The sequence below is a fragment of the Thunnus thynnus genome, chromosome 6 (assembly GCF_963924715.1).
Source record: "Thunnus thynnus chromosome 6, fThuThy2.1, whole genome shotgun sequence".
In the NCBI taxonomy this organism is placed as follows: domain Eukaryota; kingdom Metazoa; phylum Chordata; class Actinopteri; order Scombriformes; family Scombridae; genus Thunnus; species Thunnus thynnus.
In genome coordinates this window covers 18,756,738-18,776,733 of record NC_089522.1, presented here as the reverse complement: position 1 = coordinate 18,776,733, position 19,996 = coordinate 18,756,738, and the positions used below count along the sequence as shown (strand labels likewise).

Here is a 19,996-nt window from a genome sequence, read left to right as displayed (position 1 = left end):
CCTGTTTGTGTGTGTTCATCAGTGCTGAAGAAGCACCCTGCAGAAGAAAGAGTGTGAAATTGTGTGATTGAATCCCATCAGACAAAGGTAATCTAACACACACACACACACACACACACACTGTGGACTACATCTGCAAAATCCAGCATGTGACACAAAAGTACAACCGGTCAAGACATCTGTCATAACCAAAAACATTCATCAAAACTTCCACAACAAGGAGTTTTTTCTATCTCCAAACATTCTTTAAAATTTTATTCTGCTCGTCAAATAAAAAAAGACTTGTTGATCTCTTTTGCTGACATACTGTTGTAGATAATTTACGTATTTGTACTCTGACGCAAAAATACTATGTTGACACTGATTGAAAAAATGGCTATTTTGACTTTATTTTCCCTTTAAACATACCAGATGAAGTGCTCATACTGAAATTAAGATACGGATTCAAATTGAAGACAAATTCATTACTTCAGGCCAGTATTTGTACTGACATTTTAAGGCCTTACATATAAGGACCTGATGACATCCCGTCCACAGTATCAAAATAACATGAACAACTCTGTCTGATCCAGCCTCCTAAAATCCGTCAAATGCCCAAAACATCAGTTTTTGTCATACAGTACATCGCATTTAACGTAGGTGTGTTGCATGTGTTCGTGTTCAAGCATGGGCTCAAAATAAAATGACTAAGCTTCTAATCTTTACAAAGTGTTGTATTTGTTCATCAAAATGTTTCCCATTTTTGATATTTCTTCTTTATTTCTCACACAGCATCCAACCCAAGGGTATCAGTTGTTCTCTGGCTTAATGCAGCAGGCTAGAAATGTCTTTATTCACATGCAGCAGTAGCTTGTCAGATTACAGAACAGAGACAGGACAGAATACTTATGGCTAAAGTAATTCCACATAAGTAAACAGACTAACCCCCCCAAATAACCCTCAAGCAGATAAAGCATAACATAAAAAACTGTGCAAAACAATGCATCAACACTACTATTGTTTGTAGCACTATGTGAACACACTGCCTTCATTGTTTCAAAGCAAAGCGGATGTGTGTTTTTCTCTAATTGGGGCAAACCCCCACTAACTTAACGTCCCCTCAAGGAATATTGTACTAAATAGACTTTTTAAACAGGCAGGCTGGTGTTTTCAATCAGATCAATAAGAAAAGATGTTTAGCACTGATGAGGGGAATTTTAAAGTGTGCCTATTTTCCTGTTGATCGATCATCTCCCATGATATATACAAAAGTGTTGTTGAACTAGTTATAAAGTTGAATTACTGTCTACTTTTTGTGCAGTTGTCTTTGTGGAAAATAGCCCTAATTCTGTGACTAAAAGTTTATTAAGACAGTATTAATGGCAGAATTGAAGGCCAAGTGACTTCAAACCAGTAAAACAGGCACAATGTGATGTATCTCCCATATCAGCACACGCAGAAAGTCAAACCGAGCAACTTTTTATATATATATATATATATATATATATAAAAAATCTATAATGCCTTGCTCTTCTATTTATTTGTTTTTACTCATATTCTTAACCAAAATGTTAATTAAACAAAAATGATTTCTGTCACAATAAGCGCTATTGTGTAAAAAAAAAAAAAAAAAAAAAAATGGAATGAAATGCTTCACAAGTTTTCAGTACTCATTTTTCATTGATTTCGGCTGGTGAAAAACATTCTTCTCAGACAGTCTCCTCTGTTTCATCCACTCCGAATGGCAAAACATTCAACTTTAAACCCTTAAATACAAGAATGCAAAAACTCAGATGAAGTACCGGAAGCACTTTGCTTTCCACTCCCTTCAGGTTCTGTGAATGTGTTTCTATTTTTCTTTTGTCTCTCTATTTTGTCAGTTTCTTTCCCATCTTCTCCATCAATCACACTCTCTCCAAAAAAATAAACCAATAATGATAATAATAGAAAATAATTCTTCAATATTAACTCTGTTCCCTCCATCTCTCAAGTTTTGTTATTTAAATTATCTGCTCTCCTCCATCCCCTTCCCCTCACTCTCTCCATCTTTCAGTATCTCCCTCTCTCCCCGTCTCTACTTTTTGTAGTTGCCAAACTGAATGGCCAGCCGGTCGCTGACACAGCGGAACGTTGCAGGCTGCACCTCCCAGTAGTTGACAGGGTTAGCAAACAGGCTGATGCCATTATAGAATGTCCTCTTCATCCCAAATCCTCGAGGGCAGAAGTCATCCACACTCACCTGGCTGATGTTGTTGGAATGGAGGTACACCACCTAGAGAGCAGGAGTGGCAAAGCAGACGGTGATCAGGGCATTATGTAAAATATTTCAGAGACACTGCTTTCAGATTGAAAACAAAACAAGTTTATTATCATTATGCAGACTTTGGTAGACTCACCTGTAGGTATTTCATATCTGGGAGCCCTTTAGGAACACTATTGAGGCGGTTGTTGTCCAGATGCAGCTCTCTCAGCCTGGGGAGGTAGGACAAACTGCCGTTCTCTATGTTGCGAATGTGGTTAAAGCCAAGTCCCAACCTGGAAAATGGGAGGCAGGGGGAGGAAAATGTGAAATAGTCAGAAAAAAGGCACTGCATGGTACATTTAGCTTAACTGTTTAACAAGTGTGAGCTGGAGTGGCTGAAAATTCCCTGATTATTATCACTGCAAGAAAAGCATTTTAAGCCAGGTGAGAATTAGACACAGCAGCAGCCTGGCAGTAATGTGGCCATAAATGATCCAAGATAAGTGTTGATAAAGCAGGTGAAATAAAACTAGTGTAGTGGAGGAGAAATCGACTTAAGGCACTTGTTGTAATTTTTTCATTTATTAGACAATGCTGCTATTTTGACTGGAGTAGGAAAGCACACATAAGCATAAAGTTGGAGTTTTATTCTTCTACATTTTAGTTACATGTCAATGTAGTTCATTTTATTACCCCTAAGGGGCACTGTTGATTGGGAATGTGTATAAAAACACAGGATAGTTCTTTACAGGTATGCAAGCAGAGACTTCACAGTGGAAAAGAGAAGTTATGGTAAAAAATTAGGATGTTGTTGAGGGAAAGTACCTGATCAGGTTTTTGTAGCGGCTCAAGTCCTCCAGTTCTACAGCCTGAATCTGGTTGTGGTCCAGATGAAGCTCATTGAGACTGTCTGGGAGATCTGAAAGACAGACGCCATACCTGTAAGGCTCTACTTTGGGGTGAGATTTGATTTTGTCCCATAGCTGTCAATTGTTTTTTTGTCTCCTACCTGCTGCTAAGGCCTTACTTGCCATATTAAAATTTTCTCTCTGGTTAGAAGTGATTAAATAGAAGATAGATACCACACTCATGTCTGTCCAAAAGTTCCTAAAGCTCACTATTTAAGAGGTTATATCTCATTTGTTAAATCTGCACCAAAATCAAATTGTAAAAACAGCAATTTGCGGTTTTATGGTGGGTTTATGTGCCAAACTGGAGTCTCCGCAGCACATAATCTCCTGTAAAACTGCAAATTGTTAGGGTTTTCTTCTACTTTTTGGCAGAGCCAGGCTAATTGTTTCCCCCTGTTTTCAGTCTTTATGCTAAGCTAAGATAATTGGCTGCCGGCTGTAGTTTCACATTCGCCAAACAGAAATGAAAGTGGTATCAATCTTTTCCTCTGAATGTGAGTTAGTGTATTTAAAAATGCTGGACTATTCCTGCCTATATTGTGAATATGTTTGCATTTTGGCCACAAGAAATGAGTTTTCACCTTTGGGCACCCCAGTCAGTTTGGCCTCTGATATACGCAAATAATTCAGTTTCAGTCCCTTGAAGGCTCCAGGCTCAAAACCACTGTTCTGGATGGGGTTTGCTCCCATCTCTGCAAGATAAAGAGAATATTTGTGGCATGTCAAAATACAGTTCCTTTCATCTTCAAAATCCAATGCCAATGCTCTACAGTGGCAAAGGCAGTGGTGAGCACCTCCGAATATAGCCTAGATTTGTTGTAGTCATCAGCATATCTAACCTATGCAGTTCATGCTGCCCAGTCCCGAGAAGGCACCAGCTGGCACCTGCTGGATGCGGTTCTCGTGGATCCTCATCTCAACCAGAGAGGCCGGCAAGTTCTTGGGGATGGTTGTCAGCAGATTCTTGGAGAAGTAGAGCTTCTGCATGTTCTTCAGAGGGATGAACGTTCTGGGGTGGACTTTGGAAATACGGTTATTCCTCAGAGACAGACCCTGTGAAAACACCAGTAGCACCCAGACAGTCAAAAGAGCAAAGAAAGAACACTAAAATCAAAGAATACACAAGAGCTTGTGTTTGCATTTCCTGTCTCTACTGAAATGTGTTTGACTGAATTAAACTGTTCACAGCAGCCCCATCATCCAGCAGACTGTTTCTCCACCTGCGCTGGCTGAAAGATGCAGACAGATGTAGCCTATAAACAGACCTTAATAGAGATGTTATTGTATAATGTCATGTCGGGAGTTTACACTGCCAGCCTCAATATTGCTCTTGGTCAGTGCTCTTGAATGCAGGTCAGGAGTGAGTAAAGCCTTCCCGCTAAGAGAGGCAAGGATGTGAGCTTGACTACTCCCATTTGGCCTGGGGCTCAAAATTTAATACAATTAAAGCTCTCAGAGCAGAGGGCGGTGGAGGGAGAAAAAGAAAGGAGATGAACCTCTAAATCCCCGGGAAAGCGGAGGGTTATAATAATATTTCACACTACTGAAGCCAATACAAGCTGAGCTGAGTCGATTACACATCGTCGAGAGGTGCTGAGCTGCTGAGAGGGACTTTATGAATGTGTGTGTCTCTTACATATAGGTTAGTGAGGCCTTTGAAGTCATTCTCTTTAAGCTCAGTGATACGGTTGTTCTGCAGGTCCAGGAACTTGGTGTCCGGAGGAATATTCTTTGGCACCTCAGTCAGACCTGAAGACAAGACCAATAAAAACACAGAAGGGATTCATACTCCATTAAATGCTTCCATGGATGACTGTGAACCAACACCCTAAAAACCATTTTGTTTTCAATGGGCACACTCTTAGGATATCTTAGTCAGACATAATGTAGACCTCGGAAAATAAATAGTCACTGTGTGTTTTAAAACCTTCATCAGGCCTAAAAATTAAACCAATCATAGTCCCACACAATGTCAAATGAGTACTTTGAGGTTCCTTAGCTATTATTTTAATGAGAGGTGGACATAGACACAGTCATGGAGGTCACACACAGACGTCAAAGTAGAATATTACTAACATTACTGGTTTGTCACTGACAAAGACACGCACACACACACATGCAGAAACGCAAATTCCCTCACACCAGATGGGGACAACAGATGTTTTCCATCTGGTTTCCATTTGACAGAAGTCACAAAGGACGTGACTTAAATACCATCAGCAAAAATCACACATCAAATAAAAGGGAGATGGGCACAACCCTGACACATACAGACAGAAAAATATACAAGCTGTGTTTGTTAATGTACGAGCAGTGAAGCTGCCACTCTATTTGAGAACATAATTGTTTTAATTTCAGCTTCTTTGTGACAGAAACACCTGCTAAGAAGTGGTGAAAATCAATCAGCAACATCAACTACGAGCATTAACACCAAAGACTGTTATGGTTGGGGTTGCTTATGAATATTGTTTTCCAAGCAATAAATTTATAAAGGCTAAGAATGGGTTACAACAAGTGGACAGCGTTAAGAAATACACCTGCATTATTCCTCTTAGTAATCTCTCTGGAAAAATGACTCAGCACACGCGCAAACAGAACTACCAGAGATCATTAACAAGACCACATCATAGAGCCACGTGGACGAGTGTATTAGATGTGGTCAGTGGCGCAGACAGGCCACAGTAAGCGAATCCCTACCCGGGCAAACCTCATCTGGACCACGACCATGATGCAATCAGGCCGGCTTGGAAGCCAGCGCCAGCTGTCCCACTGGGATCCAGTCTGCCACCAACCACATCTGACCCAGAGGGCTCTACCCAGAGCTGTCCATCTAAAGTTATGTTTAGATATATGACTTTGACTGTACTGTACCACACCCTCCATTTCACCGCACAGGACCAAACTCTGAGTTCAATTCAGCTGAGAGATCTGAGGAGGCTTGGAGCTTCAGGATGTAGCCTTATCCAAGAAATTAAATTGCAAGTTTGTACCTTCAGAGAACAAATTCATTAAAAATGTGGGTAAAAGATCAACTCCTGAGGATTATGTTTTAATTATAAACAAGACTCTCTATGAATTACTTTTCCCAAATTTATTAAAGTCATTACAGCAGCTGTGAGAGAAATATGACTCTACATGCGCAGAGTGTCATCAGGTGGATTCATGTGGTAAGAAATATTTACCTTCCAGTCAACACCTGCAGCTTTCGACATGCATCCTGCCAGCTGGAAACCTTCACATTTTTACGCCTGCATCAAACCTAACAGACATAATAAACAGACCTGAAAAGACTTTCATCCACACCCAGATTAGCTGGATCCCTTAACCCCCTCAACCCCAAACCACAGCGGCTTCACCCATATCTACCACAAATCTTAAAGCCTTCACCGCAAACTGACAAAACTAGCACCCTCTCAAACCCAAGCGCCCCTCAACACAAATGCTTGACATCATGCTGGGATGTACACTGAGAGGAGACAGACGCCACCGCCAAAATACATCTGTTCTAAATAAGCACTTGACATCTCAGAAATTATACGCTTCCACATTTACCCTCTGCAGAAAGACCATGGGACAGTAAATATATAGAGCTTGTAAAATGATGATTCGACAAAACCATTATGTCTAAATTCAGACAGCTTATTGGAGTTATAGCCAGTATAATATGAGGAATCTTTATATCCATAAATACGACTTGAATACAGTTTCTTTGCTCTTATAAGAATAGACAGCATACACTCATAATATCCACAGCCAGGAAATTGTAGCATATGGAAACTAAAATCAAGTCACAGGCAGACTATAAAAGCATCATGAAATCATATTTTTAAGTAGTTTATGTGTTTTTTTAAATTGTCAAGAAAGTATTTTTGTATTAACCATTACTATAGCTCCTTTTCACTTCCCCTTTTCATAAAAGTTAATATTCATAATCCTCACATCCTTATCTTGATACAAAAAACACTTATGCTGTACATAAACCCACAGCTCCTCTACATTTTTAAATCCTGTTAAACTCATTCTTCTCTCCATCCTCTCCTCCTGTTTTAGGTTTCCATTAAACATCCTGTCTCAAAAACAATGAAACATCTATTTAAAGACAGTGAGGGAATAATAAACTTTTCATCTCCTCTCATCAAAGTGTCCCTTTTTTGTCTAACATTAATATGGCTCTTTCTCTCTTTCTCTCTGCCTTCCTCTTTCACTCTCTTGATCCCTTTCCATCTCTTTCATTTTCTCTTCCTCCTTCCTTCTGCCAACTCCGTCTTTCCCCCCTGTTTTTCTGGTCAAACCCTTTCTTTTCTTCTCCCACCCAGTATCTACACACAAAGTCTGGAACACAAAATCCCTCAAAGAGATGCCTTCCCTTGTCAAAATACACTAGCATTATCCCGAGGGAGAAATTCCTCTCTTAGATAATACACCAAAGGGGGGCTTTATTCTCTGGACCTATGAAAGTCATACAAGGCTCAGTTTATTCTCTCTCACTCCGTCACTCAATCATATTACACTCAGCTTTCCTTTCTGAACCTCCTGACACACTCACACAGTCGCAGACATGCATCTGTCTTCATACACACTCTCACTGACCGAGGTCAGAACATTGGACAACTCTGAGGTGACACTGGCAGCCGAAGGGGCACATAGGTATGTGCGTCGGGGGGAGCTCGTCTATGGCTGAGCCTTCTTCTTCGTCCCTCATCATCGTCATTATCCCGCCAGTGTCCATACTGTCCAAGGCAAAGTCCCAGAAGCCTTTCTGCTCGAAGGGCAGGGCCGAGGAGGGTGAGAGTAGCTGGAGCACGCATAGCAACAGCAGGAGGGACCCATGTGGCAACATCTTTATCTCACACACCTGTAGAATTTAAAAAAAAAAAAAAAAAAAAAAAAAACAGCAGAAAGAAGGAGAGCAGTGTCAGTTTTATTGCAAAAAATACACACACAGTTCCCAGTTCAGCCTGGGATAAATACTACATTAATACAAGTTATGATGGTCAGGTTTTGTTGAAACTTCAACAATTGTGGTGAAGGCTGTAAAATGTGGTGCTGTTAAATTGTTGTAATAGTGTTAAACTGAGGTGTTTCTAGTATTTTGTTCATTACATTTATGTCAATAAGGGTAGACGGGAATATGTACATGGCATCTAAATGTTGCTGGGGTGTTGTAAAATGCCAGAAAAAGAAGAACAAAAAGGAAAGAAAAGAAAACTTGAAAGGAAAATTGCATGAGCAAAGCTGGATTACCAACTGCCCTTGGGCCCCAGAGCCCCAGGGGCTCCAAAAGCACCAAGTTCACTGTCTATCAATTGATTATCAACAAAGGCAGGTCGTGTATCATTACTTATTCTTTAGGTCTATTCAAGGAAGAGGTCGTGTGTAAAAATCCAGTTTTAAGATCTACATTATTATATTGTGCTCACATGATGCATATTCCTGAACTAAATTGTCTTTAATTACCACAAATTGATACACAGATAATCTGGGATGAGGTACTATTAATCTGGAATAGAGCAAATAATGATGCTGCCATCTGCAGTCTGTTATGTGCACTTTACTAAACGGGGACATGGAGGTGACAGAGTTCATGCACAATGCACAGACGGTGGGAGATACGGGCGAGATGGAGGCAAACTTTTTACCACAGTCATCCTAACAGGTTAATGCGGCCATGTCCATGAGGGCTATAAATGAATTGCAATGTAGACTAAGCATAGTTGTCATTGTTAAATGGACACTAGAATATTATGATATGGTCTGCTTATCCTTAATTATAAAGCCTTACTGTTAATGCCACACCTAACAGGCACACCAGGAGCTGGAGACTGGTGAGGAGAAATGGACTCATTCCCCTGGTAGACTTGCCAGGAATCAACTCTGGGAACGAAAGTCACTTAAAACTACTGCGACAAAATGTGACTGTCTGCTTCCTGCATGCTGAGTTGATTCCCAAGAGAGCAAGTCTATTCTCACTGGCCAATCAGATAGTGTAGAGGGCCTCACCTCAGTGGTGGAAAACTTTATTCCTGCAACCGAGCAGTCAAACAAAGCCACCATTCATTTAGAGGGGAAACTGGGAATTCAAGTGCAAAGTGTCTGTGCATGTTCATGTGTTTGAGTGTGTACGCATGTCATGAAACACAGACTCCATGATGTCATAGGTAATTGAGGTCACCAGACATGGGAGTGTGTGTGTGTGTGTGTGTATGTGTGTGTGTGTTTATTTGCTTGCTTTATCCTGTCTGCACTGGCCTAACTAACACTTCAGCTCAGCCACCCCTTCCCATTCAGCCTAAAATCTAATTCCTACAATAACAAATTATGACCAGGCCAATTGATCCCTGCAACAGGAAATTGTGACCCTTAACCAGAGGCTAATCCTACACACAAAAAAAGCCTAGTCCTACACTGGACTCTGGGGTGACCTAAAACCCTATAATCTCTAACCTTGTCGTGTTAATTCCTTCCCTGATCCTCAGCTCTGTAATCCTACAGAGGGATGAAAAGTCTTGGTGCCCATAGTTAGCATGCAAATAGACTTTTCAGAGAAGTTCAAGGATCATGTCACAACATGATTAGGAGCAAATTCTGGCTATCAGCATTATCAACACCAAGAGATTGATGAAAAGAATGAGCAGCGGAGTGAGAAGCGGGAGGGATTACACAACAGACAAAGAAGTGAAGGTTTAGAGAGAGACTGACACCAAGAGCAATATAAGAAAAAGGTAAAAGTGGATATTGTGTTTTGGTGGATTTGCACTGCACTTTATGTGGAACTTCAACACATCTCCTATGACATAACATGACACTCCATATACTTTTGTCACGTATGTGTCATTCTTCTAAATGTGACACCATTTTTAGTATTTTTCTAAGCTATTTCACTTAATGTTCCAGGAAATTTCTGGTGCCACTGGTTGTTCACAGGACTTTGAATTGCCTAAAAGGGAGACTGTTTAAAAAAGCTTGTGAGGGAGTTTCCGGTGCTACTTAATGTTGCGGAAATGCTTCTCATTCCACACAGATCTCTAAACTTATACTCCTAATCCTTTAAATTGCAAAAGTAGTGGCTTAACAAAAACAGTGTCTGAATAAAGAAATACAAATATGTGATCCAAATACAGTGTGTGGGCAATGAATTAGCACTCTAAAACTGTAAATGTTAAAGGCATTTTTGCTCTATTTAAAATAAAAATAAAAGAATTATTGAGGGACATTAAAATCAGTACAACAAAAAGCCTGTGCATGATGTGGACCTGGCCTGGAGGCATGAATAACTGGCCTCTGCAGTCTGTTCCCTGCAATAAAAATAGCTGCCAAATTATACCATTTTGCAGAAAAGAAAAAACACCACTGGCCTTGGCTTGGCCAGAAGAATACAGCCAAGCGGACGCAGCTAGGGCATATATAGTCAGCATCACACAATGACACGCAACACACAAAAGAGCCGGAATACACACACAAGATACCACCAGACTTATTTATACACCCACAACTTCTGCAGCTTGTGCCGTGTAGCATGATGGGAGGTATACCAAGCATAGATTGTAAATCTAAAACTATAACACCAAAGCTCTAATCTTAGGAGCCATTTTTCAGTGTTCAAACCAATGATTTGTCTACCATTTGTTGAGATGTGGCAGTGGCTGGAGCCTCGCAGACAGAGGTGTTAGGGATGATGGATGAGAAAAAAAAAGGGAGGCAGGAACAAGAACAGTCTATCATCATCCAGGAATGAAATGTAAGGCTACTAAAATCACAACATGGCGATAAGACTAAACTACATCCCACAATCAAGCAGTACTTTGGCTCTAATAACCACTTTTATCTGGCCCCGGTGTGTGCATGTATGAATTCCTCTCCTCTCCCTGCAGTTAAACTGTGAGACGTCAAACATCCGGTCTGAGATGAAGACAAACCAAAGGCTTCAATCTCAATTGTTATTGCCTCGGCTCTCCTCCCATCCAAAGGCCAAGAGCGGTTTAATGGATGGATGGATGGTCGGCTATTTCTGTCTTGCTTAGTGTGTTTTTCTCCGAGGTGGTGTAGAGTAAGTGTGCCTGTGTGTGTGTGTGTGCGTGTGTGTGTGTGTGTGTGTGTGTGTGTGTGTGTGTGTGTGTGTGTGGTGAAGAGACGAGAGCATTGAAAAGAAAAAAAAGAGGAGTAGAATGACAATTATGGGGCAGACACAGAAAGAAAGAAAGAAAGAGTGGGAGGTGTGTGTTGGCGGCAGAGAGAAGGATGTGAGAGATGAAGCTACTAAAGATATACAAAGCAATACCATCTTTGCAGTAATGTACTTCTCCATTTAGGACAGATTTTCTGGGTTTGAGCGAAGCCCCTTAGTTCCAACAAAGGAAGATCTTAATCCTAAAGCATACAATCTCCACCTAAATTGTAATGTTGAATGTGAGCCAGGCCTTAATGCCTAACCTCAGTGTTTAAACCTCACTAATGCTTTTGTCGCTGAATGGGACCAAATCCCTGCAGCCAGGTTCCAAACTGTTGTGGAAAGCCTTCTACAGAAGATTGGAGGCTGTTACGCATGCATTAGATGCATTAGATAAAATGAGAAATTGCATGTGGGTGTCCACATACTTTTGGTCTGTTTAGCTAATCCTATCTCAGAATCATCTTAACAGTTTATAAGACGGAGACTTCTCTCTCTGCCCTACAACAATGATTATTTTCCTTCAATAAAACAAAGAGTAGATCAAACAGCAGGAAAATCCCCATCTGTATTGAGGGTGTGTCAGCTCATGCCAAGTGTGCGAATCAAACACGCACACACACACACACACACACACACACACACACACACACACACACACACACACACACACACAATATGACTGTCTGAGCCTCTAAAAGTGGTTAAAGCTGTTATGACAAGTAAAAGAAGACAGACACGTTAATGAAGATACGAATTCCAGTGGTTTGCTAATAGGTGTGAGAGGTGAGGCGAGGATTAAGGAACAGAAGACGATATGAGAGAGGATTCAGAGACGAATCTATGGGTGGTTTAATGTCGACTGACAATTTTAAAAAGACAGCAGTGTCAGTGAAAGCACCATCTGGTGAACAATCCATCCTACAAGGGTATCAGTTGTTTGAGTTTCCCACACCCTGCCTCCGAGATTAGCTTTACATTTCCTATATGCACTATCCATCAAGTGGTGGGTACTTGTCAGACCTCCCATCCACCACAATTACTTTGATGTGACTGGAGTTTCCACAAGGAAGCCTTTGCCTCAGTCAAACTAAACAATCATATATTTAAGCTATATGCACTCTGTGTTGCCAAGAATAATCATCTCCTTTGCAATACAATACACAGTGTTTGGTCTCCCATGACCGCAGTCGAGAGAAAGGCAGTCACCGCTACCTCACACCCAGTCACACACACACCCCCCGTTTTCTTCTGACTATAATGAACTGCTGCCACCTTTTTTTTTATCATACCACTCAAAGAAACCCTTAATTGCTAACTGAAAAATCATCAAGTTTTATATGCACACAAACCCTTTTATTACTGCACATTTTATTGACAGCTGCTGTTCTACATGAACCCTTTGGCACTGCCATGAGCCCTCAAAGCTGGAGGTGCCAAACTCCATTAAGCCTTACAGTATCGATCAAGGCATAAAATGCTGGCTCATTTTATCTGTGTGTATTCATACTCAGTGTCACATCAGTCCTGCTCCTTCGATTGCATTGGCAGCTGTGTGAGCGGAGTTAAGGTGGGGCAGAGAGCTTACCAAAAGTTCCAGCTGGCGCCAGAATGCTGGTATATTGGCATCCGCCACGTCAACACTCAGTGCGGATTACCGTCACATGGAAGTTCAAAGTGATCAAATTGCTGACTGAGCAAAAAAAATATTTGAAATGGCTTTGTATTGTGTTGCAGATAATAAATCTAATTTTGGTTGGAGTTGCTCCAACGGGATATTTTGTTTTTTCCTAAGCCAATGTTATTCTGAACAAGATTCAAACTCGAAAATGCTCCAGTAAACTGTGACCCTTAAAACAACATAAATGTTAAACTCACACAAATGTTTGCTTGTGGAAATGACATGCTGGCCCAAACACATATGTAAACCATCTATGTGTTTTTGTCTCAAAATCTGAAGTCTGTTTTGAAAATGATCTGGTCATTTTGCTGACCTCCCTTATTTCCCCATGACATGTCTCCTTCCCTCCACACATGTGAACACACACAGCCAGACACACAGACACACACACACACACACACAGACACACACCCACACACACACACACACAACCCAAATCCATATACTCCCTTATACAGGCTGTTAGTGCTAGGCGGGTCCGGTAGAAGCATTCGGGTGGAGTTAACTGCCCCAGCGGCTGTAATTTGGTGACTGCTATCCCTAAAAAAAGGAACTATTTGGCAGCTTCTCTGTTGCCGCCAAGCTTGGATGTGGTGGCAAGTTTCTCAATACTGCAGCAGAGACGAAGCCTAACCAGGGCAGATCAGAGAGCAGAGCAACACAGAACAAAAAAAAAAAAAAAGAGCCAAATCAGTCAAGAGTAGAGGGATAGCTGACCTGTGGATCCATTCCTGTGGGCAGATATGCCTCATTCAAAGTATGTGGAGTATTCCAAAGTTTGTGCCAGTTATAAGTGGGCTATGAATAGAGACTGTAAACAATGGCTGCTTTTTGCAGAACCAAAATGGAACAATCAGCATGTTTTATTGTCAAAAGTTTCCAAAAAAGTTTTCCAGAGCACAGATTTAACTCTGGCTTGAATTTAAAATTGTAGTAGTAAGGGGAAAATATGGAGATGACAAACAACATTATGAAATAAAACCTTCAGACAAAGACAGACAGGTGGATGGACAGACAGGCAGTGGGATTTACAGAGCAGGTAGACATACAGGTGTAGGAAGCTGACTAATAGGCAGGCTGACTAGAAGGACAGGAAACAGACAGATTTAGCCCGTTATTTTCACTGTCTGACCATTGACTCCACAGTAGACTTACACTCTGTCTTTGTACAGCAAGGTGACTCAATTAAATACACTGGTATAAATGGCTCATGCATGGTTGTTAACCATTGGTGGATATGAGGTCATCAGCACAAGACAGAATGAGGCCACAGAGAAAAAAAAAAAAAGTCCTTCTTTCCTTAGAAAATTGAGGAGCGTATATTTGTTTGCATTAGATTATGTGACAAAATAAAACACAGATGAGTGAGTGAAACAGGCACTTATTGTCCAGCTATAATAATCTCCCTGCCAAGTAGCGTTCCTCAAGCCACAGTTCTCTCAACACATCTCAATCTGAACACTGTGTGTATACAGAGGCTGAATTGGAGGGTAGCGCAGGCCTGTGTACCAAAACGGATTGACTTGATTGGCACGTTTCACTATAATTATTCTCCCTAAATGATGATGCAGGGATGGATGTAAAAGACCCGCTATAAATGCCATGCGTTACATTTAGAGTCTGATGAGAGAATAAGGGTGAGTTGATTTCAGGATAAAGTGAGCATGAAAAGGTTTGCTTAGTTGTTATTTCATCTTCTAATGACTGCTTCGTCTTTTGAGACTCATCGCGCCATCTAGTGCAAATCCGGACTGAGAGCAAATTACAATGTCTGATGTGACATGTGACAACAGGTTGCATTAAACAGCCCCAAGATGCATATCATATTTAAAATACAATAATATTGAGGAAAAAACAAATAAATAAACAACAAATTTATTATGCGCTGCACACCATGTGTAAACTTTAACTGAAAATATTAAAGTTGTGAACATAAATCTGCAGAAAGCATTAAAAAACGTAAATATACAGCAATCTGTAGCACATCTGCAGTAACAGTAGAGTTTATAGCTACTTTATGATGTGTAAGAATTCAATTTATTGATATCACTATTATATAGTATATAGTTCAAAAGTTTCTATAAATCACATTAAACATGCTGATTTCTCATGTTGCCCTGGTTTAATACATATTTACTGTTTTTGTAAGCCTATACAATGAATGAGAAAGTTGCCCCCATCTAATTAAAAACTCAATATAATAATAATAAATAAAATAACCCATCTCCCCTACCTGTTGGACAGAAATAAGATATTAATTCCAAATTCCAAAAATAGGTTGAAGGGTGTTTTCTCCCTCTGTGCGTCAGATTATCCCGGAGATTTAAAAAAAAAATTGCCCTATATTTTCATCACATTTAGGGATTATTGCAGTATTTCCCTGTGGTCCTCTGACATCCAGCCACAGCTCCTCCACCACTGTGCGCCACTGCGAACCGTGTCAGGGCACTGTGTGTGCTCGTTTCACTCCAAACCGAGGAAATGACTGAGAGCCGGGGGGGTCGAGCCCATAAAGTTAACAAGCCAGCCTCCTTTCTCCCCTTTTTGGATGGAGGGAGGAGGAGGAGGAAGAGGAGGAGGAGGGAGAGAGGCCGGAGTAGCCTACAGTACTTCTGTGCTGTTATAGTTGCTGGTACAGTACTACTGGTTGTATTATAGTTTTAATATTAGTAATCCAATGATAAGTTCCATATTATAGAAAACTTTACATAGGAATATATTATGACACCAACCCTAGAATAGCCTATGTAAAAAATCAATCATCAAAAGACTGAATATTATGATGCACAAGCATAATATTTATAGCCAGGCTGTTGTAAAGACTTATATATATGTTATTGGGTGTTCCTGTTATTTTTGTACATCCACTGTAGATGCAATTGCTGTAGATACAAAGATGATTTTCCCTATAGAAACATCATGGTGATGTTTCCTGAAGAGAAAGAAGAAGAAGAAGCAGACAGTGTACTCAATTTGAACTTTGCATCCAAGGTCTGTAATTGACATGTTTAACTGCTCTTGAAGACAATTTAGATAAAAGACATTGTAATTTTGGCACTGCCAATTAAAACACAAGCTAAAACATGGCATTGTCTGAAATATCTCAGACAGACTTCACTACAGTGCAATTGCAATATGCAGTGTCATGGGGACCCAAAGAAAGCCTTTATTGTGGCTGAATGTAATGAAATCGTTAAGTAAAGAGTAAGTGTCCTCAGATGAAAACATGTTCTCTTTTTCAATATCACCTTGCCATGGAGGCCACGCTCACAGGACATTTTGTTTAACCACTATTTTTATTTTTATAAAGTGTTGCTTTTGGAAATTGTTTTAGGACGACAAAAACCTGAAGTTTTGTCTTTTAAAGGGCAAGTGTTAACTGGATTTTATTTTTTGACTCTATGCTGAGTCATGGCGACCTTTTTTTTAACGAACCACTATATAATTGTGTAAAATCTAGCTACACATTTCTCTCACTGATTAGTACTGGGAGAGAACATGGTGATACCACCAAACTCCGTCAGGATCATGGAGAAAATGTATTTCTAGGACTGTGATTATAAAACGTATGATTTTGTGTCTTCTCACGGTTTTCTATTAAATTTTGTTTTGGCAGGATGAAGCGTTCTTACTCACTGACTCTCTGATTTTCTCTCCGTATTGCCAGCACCCAGAGCGAGGCAGTGAGTTTGGCAAGCCACACCATCTGGGAGCTTTTCCGACCTTGTACAAAGTCGGCCACACAGACGTTTGCAGTTATTTACACATTATCCATGCGCTCTGCTGCAGTAGCTCTATGAGTGTCAGGTCATAATCGTTTTCCTGATCATCCATATCAACACAAGAAGAGAGTGACACTCCTGGCTGTGTTTTAGTTCAGTTATATGCCTTTCTTTCTCTCCGTGAGTGCAGTATCCACAGTGGCGGAAAAGGCATGCAGACCAGATCAATGCCCTGCAGGGGTGTTGGCAGGGGAAACAGTTTTGATAGAGGCCTTTGCAGATAACATTCCTCTTTTCTCTGCTTCCTCTCTCTCACGTTTTGTAGATTCAGTCTTTCTCTCTGTATCTCGCTCGTTATTTCTCTGTCTGCCTGTCTCTCTTTCTCTTGCGCTCGCTGTGGTTCAGTTGATTATGGTGTTGGTCTGTAGCTAGAGGGCTTGGCATCCAAATTAAACTCTTTTTGTCCTACGAGTGTTCAACTAACGTGTCTCCAGAGATTAGCACACCCACTTGTTAGCTCTTGCGTGGGTTGCTGCTATACAGTGAGTGAGCCTTTCTATGCAGGGGGGAGAAAAATATTGACTTAAGTGTTGTTTTTGCATTTTTGGAGTTGGAACTTAGCCCGCTAATAGTTTACTTCCCACTCATTAATGTTGTAGCTATAAAGGACATCAGGCCTGGCCAAGTGGTTAGCTTATTCTGTCTGCAAGCACATTCTTGGTGACCCTAAATAGTTGACCCTTAACACTGGAACCCAACCTCATGTTCCAGCAAAGGGACTGTCCTCACTCCTCTACCCTCCAGCCATCCTCTTCCTCCTTGTCTCACTTAATCTGTTTACGTCTGATGCCCATCCGAGTCAGGGAAAGGAATTCTTTTGCTGATTTTCTCTGTGAGTGTACTGGTGTTTTTTATTTTATCAGCAAGCACTCCCCCCACTCCTCCAATAACAAACACAGGAAGCTGACAGAGACAGAGCATGATCGAGGAAAAGCTCTCTGGTCAACGTCTTCCAAACCGGCTCTGGCCTTGGCTCGATGGGATGCAAAACATCTGTTGGGTGTGATGGTATGTCAGTTTAACAATTTAGACATGTCACACACAGTATGATGGACGGCACTGAAGTGGCAAGCCTGTCAAATTTGATAATACCCCGTGTGACAGGGTGTAGAGAGGAGGTTTAAGGATTTAAGATCAAAGCTGAAGCATCCATCTGTGCAAAAAGCACAAAGACAGGAAAACTGCAAAAAGAGAGCCAATGGTCGTCTCTGTGAGAAGCTTCGGCTCTGCCTGTACGCACAGGAACTGCAGTATAAATGCGAATGCGTAGTTTCTTAGACAGTAATGTGCTGTTTTGCAAAATGACTGTACAATTATGGAGAATGGAGACTGCACCACATGCACAAGACTGAAAGCAGAAACTAACATGTGATTACACGCCCAAGCAGAGAGAGTGAAAAGTATATATATGTATGTCTGTAACATATTCAGAGCATGTATGTGCTGAGCTGTCATAACCTGGTAAACTTTGTCATCTGATTTCCTTTCAATAACCCAGCTTCATTTCTCTCTTTCTCATTAAAACTGTCTATACCTCCCTACCTCAGTTCTCCTCCCTCCCTCTTTTCCTCTCTCTCTCTCTCTCTCCCTCTGAGTGGGTTTGTAACTCTAGCGTCTGCAGGGGACCTTCTGTTCTTCATTTAGAGCCGCAGAAACACTGTTCTCTGTTGAAACCTTATACCTGGAGCCAGCTAGTCAACATAGCAAGTGCAACTGCCTGTAAATTACGACTTCGTACACTTAGTACGACCCGACGTTTTATCATTTTAATTATATTCATTACTCTGAGTGATATATTGTGAAGTATGTTGTGTCTTTGCATGGGTGGATTAGCAAATTAAAGAGACTACTGCAACATTGAAGTGGAGAATTGCTGGCACTTGCATCAGCTATCATAAAATATTTAATTAGTTTTTTTTTGTTGTTTTTTGCTCTGAGTGAGACTGCAAATACAGATATTAGTTTTATTGCAGCAGGGTACGCTGTGAATCGAAGCAACTGCATATCATGTTCACGTCATGTTCCTGAGTTATTGGTAATAATACATAGCGAGAGAAATAAAAGGATAAATTCAAAATGAGTAGTTCCAGAGTGTTTGTGGTTTTTCCTCGAGCCATATTTCACCAAGTCTGCTTTGAGGGTAACTAACACATAAATATTACGGGTGAGGCTCTCACTCGCATCATACTCTCATCACACTGCTCAAAACATCTCTAAAGAGGCTAAGATTGTAGAAATGTAACAGAAGAATGGTCCATTGTTAGGTTTTTTTGTGCTTAACTGTGCATGAGGAGTCAAGAGAGAAAAAGACACAGGGAGAGGGACACACAGCAGGAGAGATGGACAGTGAGATACAGTAGTGGGGAAAACCAGATGTGCCATTGTCATCAAACAGACTGTGATTGACAGCAACATTGTCATTAAACACATGTTTGCTGAACTCAGAAGGAGGAGAACTTTGGATAGGGGTCAAAGACTTCCTTGGCATGTGCTGGATCTTTGATCTGGACCTACATGCACTCAAGGAGGTGTTTCCAGACTGACCTGAATAGTCACTGAACTCTCTGCACTTTATTCACTTAGCACTTTATCTGTTCATTGTATTTGTGATCTGTGTCTTATGTGTGTGTGTGGTTTTTTTTTGTAAATTGTGAAATTTATTGAAAGAAAAATCAGCAAAGGAAGAAAAATGAATGTTTGCACTGTGGCTGTGGTCGCACTTTATTACTTGATAGGTTATATTTGTAATTTTTCAACAAAGATCTTTGGAAAAAAAATAGATAAATACACCAAGCAAGAAAGAGACAGAGAGAACATTGAGATCTGAGAAGTCACTTTGTCAATAAGGTTGGCAGGACACCAGAGCTCCAGTGGCTTTAGTTCCAAAACAGGAAAAAAAGCTCTGAACGTGCTCCAGCACTTTGCCTTCCTCCCTTCGTCATCTCCCTCTGTTTCAAATCTCTTTTCCTCTCCGTCTTCTAGCCACGTCTCATTGGTTTCAACTAGACATGAACTGCTACTCGTCTCATTTTTCACTGATCAGCTTAGAGACTTTCTAAGAACAATCGCTGTATTGTCTCTCCCAAATCAGCTTGTTGTTTGTCCCTTAGCTCCACTCTCTGCCTCACCATGTCCCTCACCTTTTCCCCATCTCCCCTCTCCCACCACGAACCCACTCCTCTCACGCATACATACTTGCACGCCAATTACTGTACACAATCCTACAGCGACTGA

At 40.8% G+C, this 19,996-nt stretch overlaps 1 protein-coding gene across 2 annotated transcripts; it reads right to left on the bottom strand.

The window, feature by feature from the left end:
- Positions 1 to 692: 692 nt before the first annotated feature.
- On the bottom strand, positions 693 to 15,464 carry bgnb (biglycan b). Of its 2 annotated transcripts, none has more exons than XM_067592368.1 (8): positions 15,214 to 15,464; positions 7,723 to 7,987; positions 4,769 to 4,881; positions 3,972 to 4,185; positions 3,714 to 3,824; positions 3,047 to 3,140; positions 2,376 to 2,514; positions 693 to 2,251 (listed from the first exon to the last, which is right to left on the bottom strand). In XM_067592368.1, the coding sequence occupies exons 2-8, from the start codon at positions 7,970 to 7,972 to the stop codon at positions 2,054 to 2,056; spliced, it is 1,119 nt and encodes a 372-aa protein (XP_067448469.1). In that variant the 5' UTR covers positions 7,973 to 7,987; positions 15,214 to 15,464; the 3' UTR covers positions 693 to 2,053. The 2 variants fall into 2 exon arrangements, with proteins under 2 accessions (XP_067448469.1, XP_067448468.1); XM_067592367.1 differs by lacking the exon at positions 15,214 to 15,464 and adding an exon at positions 13,698 to 13,760.
- Positions 15,465 to 19,996: the final 4,532 nt, after the last annotated feature.